This window comes from Manacus candei, unplaced genomic scaffold (genome assembly GCF_025592945.1).
Source record: "Manacus candei isolate 608988 ecotype Guabito, Panama unplaced genomic scaffold, ASM2559294v1 h1tg000039l, whole genome shotgun sequence".
Classification (NCBI taxonomy): Eukaryota; Metazoa; Chordata; class Aves; order Passeriformes; family Pipridae; genus Manacus; species Manacus candei.
In genome coordinates, this window is record NW_026138087.1 from 2,292,667 (window position 1) to 2,303,535 (window position 10,869).

Sequence of the window (10,869 nt, forward strand, 5' to 3'; positions counted from 1 at the left end):
GCATTACTCTTCTGGATTCGTGTTTGCTTTTGTTGATTTAACCCTGATTGTCTCTGCATGTTTTGGCAGAATAACCATTTTTGGCGCTGTGCTCCTGTCCCTTGAGTGAGCCTGCTTCTGTCATGCCCTACAAACAGATTGTTGTGCATCGTAAGCTGTTTCCCTTTTCTCAGCTAGCAAGACCCAGGCTTTGCTCCACGCTGTGCTGTCCTCAGAGCTGCCAGACCCACCTGTGAGAGTACTCTCCACTGGGGGAACATCCAGAAGGAGCATCCAGAGAGAAGGTCCCATGAACCAACCCAAAAAGCATGCTGGTGTGCCTGACCTGGTCAAGCCCAAGTATGAACACTGTGTGTTGGACAGAGCGCAGCCTTGCCCGCTACAGCCTTGTCCCAGGCCTACCACACCCAGTGTGTTGCCTCATGACAAAGCCTCCTCTCGGATTCAGGCCGGATTAAACTCCCATTGTGCAGCTGTGTGTTGAAAGCAAGGCTCATGAGCATTATCCCTGCTTGGGACTGATAGCAGAGGTTATCCAGGTTGGCATAAACACCCCTGTCTGTCTGGGAAGTGTGCAAGGCACTTGATCAGTGTGCAGGCATGCAGCAATTCAGGATAGCAAAGGAAGGGAATAGCCTCCTGGAATGCTGTCCATGAGCAGGAAAACGCATAATTAAAATGTGCATAACTAGCTTGTGTTTTTCCCTTAACATGTGAAGTGGTTAGATGTAATCCTGCAGATCACTGAGGAGAGCGCAGGGGAGAGGGAGAACTGGAGCTGACCAGTTATTAGGGCATCTATTAGAAGCTTTTTGGTTTTAAAATATAAAAATTGTGAAATGTTGCTTGGAGCTCACAGTTGAGAAAGGAAGTTGCTGGAGTGAAGGGTGTAGCTCCTCTTTGGTGAGAGTCAGGTTGTTGATGTCCATGTATATTATTGAACTGGGCTTTTCCAATAATCTGCTCCAGTATCCTTCAGAGACCAGTCCTAGTCATTCCAAGATGCCTGCGTCCAAGGAAGTTAGACAGTGTTTGGGGCTGTGGAGAGTGGTTTAGCATAAGAAATGTGTTTGACAAGTATGTGCAATTGTTCTCATTATGCACAGTCACTTGATGGAGAGGCAGAGATGGGCTTTTCTAGCAGTAGTGAAGGGATCTCCTGATACAGGAGGCAAAAGCTTACCTGCTCTTTCAGTCTGTGTTTCCTCAGCGCCTGTGCTTTGCCAGCTCTGGACTTCTGCCCCGCAGCTCCAGCCAGCAATCCAGGCCTAGTGGGGACCAGTGGGCTGCCTTGCTTCCTAGGGTTGTGCATGGCCAGGCTGAATGGAATGGGATTAGCACACCCCTCAGGCTTACAGAGCCTGGGATCAAAGGCCTCTTGCTGGCAGTCACTGATGGAGAATATCATCCATTATCTTTGTGTCTGATCACTTCCTAATCTCAGCACTAGCTGTTTGAACAGTTCCTCTTCTGGATGGTGGGGACTGAGGGACAGGGAGGACCAGGGGAGGAACACTAGCAGAGCAGGGGCTGATCCCTGGACCCTGACCTCCAGAGTAGTATCCTGAGGCTGAATATCCTCCTGGAAGTAACACAACACCTGCATTGCAAAGGGAGGGAAACACCACCTTTTCACAATGTGTAATTTTTCATTTTGCTCACCTCTGTTTTGCTGGTTTTTGTTCCTCTGCTCTGTCAGATTCTGGGTCTCACTCTAAAACTGTACCTTTGCCTGCACAATTATGCCCACAGGTAATAGGAAACCAGGGTTTCAAAAGAAAACCTGATCCCATTGCTAGATAATAGCAGTTTCCTAAATAAATGTGTGGTTGCCCGGGGGGGTGAGGTTGTTGCCAGATGCACCTTTTCTTGATTGGTGAGAACAAGAGATGACGCTTCCTGGCGTATAAGTGCAAGAGAAAACACGGGAGCACAGATAAGCACAGCAAGCGAGCCACCTGGAAGGAAGAGCTGAGAAGGTGTTAAAGCAGCTGCCTGCCATGGCATTTGGAATGCTAATCTATATTTTGCTGAAAGGTAGGTTTGGAGGAAGCTTTTCCATGTCATAAAATCCAGGGCTTTGTTGAACAATAGTTGGCCTCTTCTGAAATAAGCAGCGGGGTGGGAAGTGTGCAGAGACATTGCCAAGCAGAACCACTTCAGTTTGAAACCCAGATGAAATTTTAACTGGTAGGGTATAATTTAGAATTCTTTGAAAAGAATCTGCTTAGACTGGTGAAGAGATGTAAGGTTGTAGTATGTTACACATACCTGTGTCGTAAATTGTGTAAGATAATAGAGTGCAGAACAGGATGGGTTTGTATTTGGGAAATTTGCAAAACCGTATGTTTGCTTTCTCACAATCATAATTATGCCGTGGCAAAAGGAAGTTTGAGGCAAAAATGTTTTAAGTGAATTGTTATTATATTGCTGCCTTGTATGGGGGTTGTATGAAGTGCATGTTGTATGAAGTGCTTTCTAGGTGAAATGAACCTTGAATAGATATACTGAGCTTTTCTGTTCCAGTAAGCATCTATTTGCATTACACAGCAATGGGGGCACTGAGTGAAGAGTCAGCTATTACTGCTTCATCCCTCAGCACAGACTTATGGAATAATTGGACAAAAAACAACGCTGAAGGTATTGCTTTTTTGTTCTGTTTGCTAATCTGTCAATTAGAAAAAAAACCCAAACAAAAAACTCCACCAAAATCTATGGCATTAGCTGCTGTGGTGCTCCTGTCACTTGGACACTGTTGGATTTGTGTGTTTTATTTGTGGGATGAGCTGCTTTCTTCATGGAGCCTTCGAAACCTCTCCGTACTCAGAGCTGCCACCCAGCTGGGATGGGCTCTGTGATGACCAGCTGAAGGATCATTTAACCCAAGTCAGCTATAATTTGAAGAAGACAGGGCTAATTAGGGTAGATGACCTGTGTTTCTAATGGCAATTTCTGTTACTTTTACCTGGTGCCTGGTTTCCATCTGTCTTCAGTGTGCACCTTGGTGTGCAGAAGTGAGAATGAATAAGCACAACTTCAAGCTATACCTCTCATGACTGTTACTCAGTGGTTTCTTTCTTTGTTGCAGTTTTGCTTTTGGCTGTCGTGGCTTCCACAGCCCTCCTCAGAGTGCTGGTTCTCTCCCTTGTTCCTTTCTTTTTTCTGACTGAAATGTGAACTCAAGCTCTTTGCCTGCCAACATGTGAGAGCAGAGCACTGTTTATCCTGCCAGCTGCATTCTTGATGTTACTTGAGGTGCTGGTGATGTCATTGCTTTGGGAGAGCTCTGCGATCTGGGTCGGAGGTTTTGGCAGGTCAGTAAAGGAGGAAAGGGTTCTGTGATACTTATTAATGTCTTTGCACTTTAGAAAGCACATAAATATGCACACAAACCATCTGCTGTTAATTCTAAGTCCTCTCAGGATGTCTTCCAAGCTTTTCTAGTAGATCCATAAGATTTTTATTTCTCTTAGAACAAGTCAAGCTGCTTTGTTTTTGTTTCTGATCTGTCATAGTGGTACAGTGTTACATATACATTCAACCATACACATACTGTATATGTGGGTTTCATATATATGTACTTAAAATATGTATGCACACACATATGCATGTGAAGTCAAGAAGATGTTGATTTTTGACCGCAGTACTTTGGTTTAGCAGCTCAAGCACTGTGGTCTGGTTTAGTGTGTGACACGGTTCTTGCAGAGCTGCATACAGCAAACAAGAGGATAATGAAGTGGAAATATGTTGTGGCTCATTAAGTGTCCTGTTTATGTTGTTTCTAGAAAGCAGCAGTGATGGGACGTGTTTTAACAGAGAGGAGACTTATTTACAGGGTCACAGCCATGTCTGTAGTTGTCCTGTGAATCTTTATGACAGCTGGGGCCGTGGTAGTCAACAGGATACCAGCATTTCCCTTAGAGAGTGTTCCACTCAGAGGTAGAAACAAATTCAAAAACATTCAAGCACACGTTTATGTGAAGAGTTAAAAGTATATTCCGGTGGGCCTTTTACAAAGCCACAGAAAAGCTAGAAAACAGCATTTCCAGAAGGAAGCTCGAAAAGAAATGCCACCAGAAAAACTGGCTGAATCTCTCTGAAGTTTCCTGGTAGCTCCTATTCCTGTGCAGTGTAAGTTTATAGTAAGATTTACAACCGGGGTTCATAATAGTGGATTCTAAAAAAAATGAATTCCTGGTTCAGTATCCACTGGAGGAACTGACAGTTTCTTGTGGGATTCAAGTCCTCTGGAGACTGAGGTGCAGTTTGTGGAAAATCACTAATTTCCACTCAATCCCTTTGCCCCCTATTTACAAGATCATGTCCTTTTTCCTTATTTATGTTACATAGGCTTTACTTGTCACCAGCACTGGGGATAGGGAATGTTAGGCTCAGTGATCAGCTGTGGGAGGGAGGGTCATGCAGAGGAGGTGGGAGGAATGGCATGGCAGGAATACAGAACTTCTGACACGGTTGGGGCTGAAACAGAGCCTTCACAGCAAAATGGACAGCCAGGAGTAGGGAAGGGCTTGGTTTCACTGGGGAAAAAATGGGATCCCTTCGTTGCTGTCAGCTGGTTTTTCCGTGCAGCCTGTAAAGGAGGCTCTGAACCTGTGGCTGACCCCTTCCCTCCTTCCCTCCCCTTTTGGACTCTCCCGTTCCTCTCCGGTGCACCATATTTGAGGGCTGAGCTGTCCTGGGCTTACTGGCTGACTCTTTGTTGCCAGTCTGTCAGTTTTGGCAAGCCCAGGCTTCCAAGTGCCTGTAGCCTGGATTTCATGTCAGCTCTTGCCAGCTGTATCTGTTTGAATGACTCAGTTGCAGGCAGCTGTCAAGTGCTTACACTGCATGTTTCGCTCTCCTCACGTGACATGAAAGGGCACATGGACGTGTTTATTCCACAGCTTGTTTAGTATTTAGGTGGACAGTATGATGGGAATTAGCATAATGCTCTGGGGTGGGTTAGAAAAGCGTTCTTTTTTGTTTTCAAGACTCATTCTTTCAGAGGTCAGTTGTACTTTTGCAATGCCAAAATAATTAGCACACGCAGTTTTTGTGTGTAGACTTAATATCTGATCTTGCAAACCCACAATGGACCAAGCTCTTCCTCCTGACAGCGACGGAGGAATGTGTTGGTTTGTCTCCTGCTTTCTAGGCAGACTGCTGTTCCAGGCTGACCTGGGATTCTAATAACAGCAGCACTCCGGGAAGAGGATCACGGGCATGCACAAAGCAAGGTTTCCTGCAGGCGTTGGTAGTAGAAGGCTGCCACCTCTCGGCAGTGCTGGTGTGAGTGAGGAGGGATTCAGGATGTGGGAACCCAGGCGGTGGAAGTGGGAGGTGGCTGGGGATTTCATGCCTCTGCAGTGTGGATTTGTACCTTCCACATGTTTCTTTTGTTTGTTTGTTTGTTTTTTCTTTATGGCAGAGATAGAAGTGAAATATTAAATCTGTGCAATAGGCATCATCTCAGGGCCTAGCAAAGAGTAGTACTTTGGGTGGCAGGAACTGCAGGTTAAAGGCTTAATTTGATGGGTTATTTTTAGTGATTTCCTACTGCACTTTGTGCTTAAATGGAGATTCAAAACAGTTGGTGCCCAAGTGTTTGAGGTGAGTCCTGGGGAAAACATGAATGTGCCACTGCCTATTTTCTGAAACTCTTCCCTGCAGAGCTTTGGTCTGCAGGTACATTAGGCCTAACTGAAAATGGGATTTTGCAGATCCCCTGCATCCTGCATCTCCTTGGCAAGCCCAACTCTGCAGCTGTGTTGACCACATGCCTTGTTTTCCTTTGTGCTTTCCCCATCAGAGAGCAATGTACAGTCCTCCCGTGCACAGTAGTGTCACCCATCTCTTGTCACAAGACCTGTCTTTTCTTCCTGACATCTGTCCTCTCTTAACTTCTTCCTGAAGTCTGTCCCTTCAAGGCCTGTCCTGTGCTGACTGTGCCCTGAGCCTGTCCCTGGAGGTTGTCAGCAACATTCTGGGAGCCAGCCAGAGAAGAGTCAGACCTGAATTCTAGGGCCAGACCAACTTGTTCCCTTTCATTGTGTTTCTAGGGTCCACAGTGTGAAGAGAAACTTGTGATTTTTCTTTTCCCCTTGCAAAAATGGGTAAGATGCCCTTTTCTCAGCCCTTAGAAGTTAGTTTTAAAACAACATGTGTTTCTTCCACCTCTGTAGCTTTTCCTGAGGAAGTGTAGTAAACCAACATGGCATTTTTCAATCAGATTTGAATTGTTACTTGTTCTCCTTGAGTCCTCTTGCTAAGCTGGAAGTCTGATGACTCTGTCAGGTTTGAGAGGGCACTGTTCTCAAAGTAGTTGTGTTTGATCTGAGTATCAGTGATAGCATCATGCCTTTTGGGTGTCCAAACCACATCATTCACAGCTGAAGTTGTGAATTGCCTCAGCTAGAGCAGCTGTCTGCCATCGCCTGTCATCTCTGTGATAAAGCTGCAGAAGGAGGAAGAAAAAATCAGCTTAGTAGAGCACACAGGGGAGATTTCTGCCATTAAATGTCTCGAACTGGAACATGATGTGGAATTTAGGGGGGCAGTGGTGTTACTCCTGAAAGATGTGTAGTGGGATCGTGAATTGCCCATAGGATTGCTTGAGGCTTCTGTCCATGGCAGTGGTTCTATGTAGTATCTCCAGACCTTGATTCAGCACTTAGTCAGAAAGGAAGGGTTCTGCTTGCTGTACCATTGTTGTGTCACTCCGAGCAGACCTTGTCACCTTCCTGCATGATGTTATTTTTCTTGTGGTCATAACTGAAAGCTGGTGTTGACATGCACTTGGTTAGGAAATCACCTTCAGCCACCACTAAAGCAGTCCCCTGAAATAGTAAGGCATTGCTGGGACACCCCACCCCACGAGTGATTCCTGTAACTGAGTAGAGGGACCAGTTGGAACAGATGCTTGCAGTGACGGTGAAGCTTTGGAGCTTTCCCTCCACTTGCCGCACCCCTGCTCCCGTGGCTTCTTTATTCCCATTTGAGCCACCATGGCTGAGAAAAAGGTAGCATTTTCTGTGCAGGAAGTGTGCCTGCTGACATGGAATTTGTATGAGTTCAGAAGCTAGGTAGCCATGGACCGAGCTTTTTGCACAGGAAGATCATCCAGGCAGTCTTGGGGGCTTACTAGTGTCATTGGACACTCTGCTAACATTAGAACGTGGAGGAAGGAGGGAGCAGTCCCATCATTCATCCTCTCTCATGGCTGCAGAGCTGGCAGGCAGGAGTGCTAGAAGTGCAGTAGTTTATCTTGTGAGCAGGAAAAGAAAAAATGAATTAAGTATTAATTTGAATTCAAACTGGGAAGGATACAGAGAATAATGCAGTGCTCTTCATGTGTCCTAAACTCCTGCTATTCCTGGGATGATTTTCCTATTTGGATTGCAGGTTGGATAATGTGGATGTTACCCCGGATGAATCTCCCATTATCATGTTTGTACACATTTGTCAAGAGCAAGCAACTGATTTACAGTTTGTGCTGTCTCAAAGCCGTGCTGGAACGTCTCAGCAGCTTGTTCTGTTTTGTGCTGATTGAATCTGCTCTCGGACAGAGCACAGTAAAATCGATGTATTAAGTGTTTGCTGCACACAATGGCTGTTCTGCTTCAGTTGTGAAAGTATATTCAAGTGATTTTTTTGGTGCTAAAATTAACATGACTTTATTCTGTTTCACAGTGGATTACACAGAGCAACCAAAGCTCTTGAAGCTCATGCAGACCTGCCTTGAGGAACACCACAGCTATTGTATCAACGGGCTCTGTGCTTTCCACAGCGAGCTGAGGAAACCCATATGCAAGTAAAGAATGCTGCTTTTTAGTATTCTCCAAAACTAGCACTGCCATTGTTTCTACCTGCATGGTACTAATGCAGCTTTTTAGTGCCAGTCAAGTACTTGCAAGCTTAAAATATGGCACAGACCCGAGTGCTGTTGTGGCTGGGGACTGCTAAAGAGGCTGTAGTGCTGTGCTAGTGTAAATGGACTAAAGAAGGGAGGAGGGGGATTCACAGCTTTGGAGGTCACTGCCATGGTGCCATTTCAAATCACAGCTGGTAAGTAGTAAAGGAATAAGTAAATTTTCACAGTTGGCAAGAGGAAGGGGACAGGATCTTCCAAAATGTCAGCTGCAACTCCCTTATTCCACAAGTGCCTACAAACCAATTGGGACCATGGTGTCCTTAAAATTCTGTAGGATCCTTACTGGGCAGCTTTGGCCTTGGGAGACATTGCAGCAGGTAAGGATCATCAGAGCACAGTGTTCTTAGTCGACACCCTGCACCATGAGGGGATGTTGAGACTGCATTGCTGCTGTGACTGCAGTACTTGAGCTAGCTTTAAACTAGATAAACTGGGGCAATTAGTAGTCTTGGTGGAGGGAAGAGGTTCTGACTGAGCACCAGGTTCAGCCCGTCCTCATTTGGACTTCTGGTTTGTTTAAAACTGATGAAAACTAACACGTGTCTGAAATAGAAAGCATAACAAGTTCTGAATAACTTTTGCATGGTGTGTATTTATTTTGTAGGTGCCTTGCGGGTTATAATGGAGAAAGGTGTGAACATTTAACACTGAATTCATATGCACATGATTCTTACGAGCGCTACATAGCTGTGGGAATTGGTGTAGGAATACTGACCAGTGGAATACTTGCCATCATCTACTGCTACGTAAGAAAGAGGTACGGGAGATCTGGAACCTTCTGATTGAATTAATCTGAATTAATTGATCAATTAATTGAATTAATTGATTGCAAAAATCTGAACTGGAGGGCTCTGGGAGTGTGTTCTTGCCTGTTGCTCATCTGCGGTGTGATCTTAAGGGAACTAACACTCTACCTCTGCTTTCCCTTCTGCCAGTGGGTCAGCAGTGTGATTGTCTGAAATGCGGGGCTTGCCTGGGCTGCCTGAATGAGTTAGGTGATTGGACTTTGGTTCTGTTCAGTGTGCTGTGCTTTTGTCTGATAGAAATCACAGCATGGTGTCCATTTTAGATGCAGGAAATTGAAATCCCCCTACAAAGTCTGCATGGGTGAGACGGCACTGTGAAGGTCTGGCACTGGGACACTCACCAGTTTGCCTGCAAAGGAGGGGAAGGTCTGCTGGGAAGGCCCCCCTGCACCATCCGACAGGTGCCCCAGCCTCGCAGAGGAGATGAACTCGAGGGAATGGCAGAGGAGGATGTGAAGGGAACTCCTGCAGAACTGACAGGCTCCGTTTAGTGTTGAAGAAAGACCTCCTCTCCTTGGTAAAGGTGGCTCATGCTCAGGTCCAAACAGCTGAGGGCATTGGCAGGCCTCTTGACGCTCTCCTGTGGTTGGTGTTTGCCAAGGGAAGGACCTGGTTGGTTTTAGCTGTTTTCAGTCATTTCAAGCCCTAGAACAGTGTTCCGCTTTGGTCTTTTGTGTGTTTTGTTTTGGTTTTTTGTTTGTTTTTTCTTCTTTTTTCTCCTGGAGGAAAAGCACCACCTCTCTCACAGTGGAGCTGTATTCTGGACATCAGGCACTGACCAGAAAACATTTGGATTCTGATTTTGGTGTCTGCTGGCTGTGTGTGTGGATAAACATCCCTCTTTCAACCCAGCTGTTACCTCCAGTGTAATGGGCCAAGTACAGGCTTCTGCTGCCATAAAGGACAAAACCAAAATGCTTTGGACTGAGGACAATGACTGGTTTGCAAAAGTTTTCTTAAACTTAGGAATAGAGACTAAGCAATTCCTGGAAAATTAGATCATGACACCTCTGGGCATGGCATGCTCTCATTGTTTTCATGAGCAAAGGAACCAGGCATCTTTCTCAAAATGGATTATGGAGTGTGCTTCTGACAAAGAACCTTTCTCATCCCAAACATCATCCAGCAGCTCCTCAGATCCATGGAACTTCAGGCAGAACATTGCCTTGCTGCACCCTGATTTCTGCACAAGACTTCAATTTCTAGAGAAGCTGGAATTTTTCCTAAAACTTCAGTACACAGGAAACAGACTACTCCATTCTCACATTATCAGCACAATGTGACCACTCAAATAAGAAAAAAAATTATCTTGGGGATTTGGTTCTACCCTGGACAAACATATCGGATGCTTGGCTCTCTTCATCTCATCTACAAAGAATTGCAAAGGTACAGATTTTGTTCAAAGAAAAAAGAAGAAAATTGATTCTGAAGATGGTGGCACTAACTGGGACTTCTCAGTGACAGCTGGAGTGTTTGCCAGTGCTGACGAGACTGGAGATGGTTCTCAGAGGTTTTCATTTCAGCTGTTGTACGTTTTAGACTCACCTGCTGTGCTCAGTCATCTTCCAGAGAAAGGCAGTTGGTACTTGAAGATTTTGTGGGGTAATATCAGCTCCTAAATTCAGGTGGCTTGCTGAAAGCGCAGTTTCTTTGTTATGTGAATTAATTTTCACAGCAGGAGGCATGTTGCTTGTTGAAAAAACTGTGTATTTGTGAGACTATGGTGACAATTCTGATATGTGAATGAAAGGTGGAGTTTGAAAGGGTTAAAAGTGCCTGTGGCACTCAAGTGGTCTGGAGTTCAGGGGGCTTCTTCCATGGGGGTCCTGGTCAGTATCTGAGCCATTTTGGCTCTCCATGTGATACCAACAAATAAAACAGCACATCACTCACTGTTTGGAATCCCACATATCAGAGGGAACAAGCGGCACATGCCTGGATTGAGACCAGTCCTTTCCTCTGCACATCAACATCAGCATTTTCCAACTCAGCCTTTTTGTCTTCTTCATCTCAAGTTAAATCCTCAAATCTCTGCATTGTTTGCTCCTTTCCATTCTTCTGACCTTTTATAAATGTCCACTGCCAGACAACTTGTGCTCTTCACAATTTTCAACTCAGCTTTCAGTAGTGGCC

The 10,869-nt window shown here is 45.3% G+C and overlaps 1 protein-coding gene across 2 annotated transcripts; it reads left to right on the forward strand.

Annotated features, from left to right (window-relative positions):
- Window positions 1-33: 33 nt before the first annotated feature.
- On the forward strand, window positions 34-10,803 carry EPGN (epithelial mitogen). 2 transcript variants are annotated; one of them, XM_051794539.1, is made up of 5 exons: window positions 34-2,037; window positions 2,551-2,640; window positions 7,690-7,810; window positions 8,535-8,687; window positions 9,000-10,803. In XM_051794539.1, the coding sequence occupies exons 1-5, from the start codon at window positions 2,001-2,003 to the stop codon at window positions 9,052-9,054; spliced, it is 456 nt and encodes a 151-aa protein (XP_051650499.1). In that variant the 5' UTR covers window positions 34-2,000; the 3' UTR covers window positions 9,055-10,803. The 2 variants fall into 2 exon arrangements, with proteins under 2 accessions (XP_051650499.1, XP_051650500.1); XM_051794540.1 differs by having other exon boundaries at window positions 34-539.
- The last annotated feature ends 66 nt before the right edge of the window (window positions 10,804-10,869 follow it).

What these genes read in the sequence shown, in the direction of transcription:
- EPGN (XM_051794539.1), top strand. Translation starts at nt 2,001, where the DNA reads ATGGCATTTGGAATGCTAATCTATATTTTGCTGAAAG. An exon ending in AATCTATATTTTGCTGAAAG is followed by an intron (nt 2,038 to 2,550) that starts GTAGGTTTGGAG and finishes TGCATTACACAG; the next exon opens with CAATGGGGGCACTGAGTGAA. An exon ending in GACAAAAAACAACGCTGAAG is followed by an intron (nt 2,641 to 7,689) that starts GTATTGCTTTTT and finishes TCTGTTTCACAG; the next exon opens with TGGATTACACAGAGCAACCA.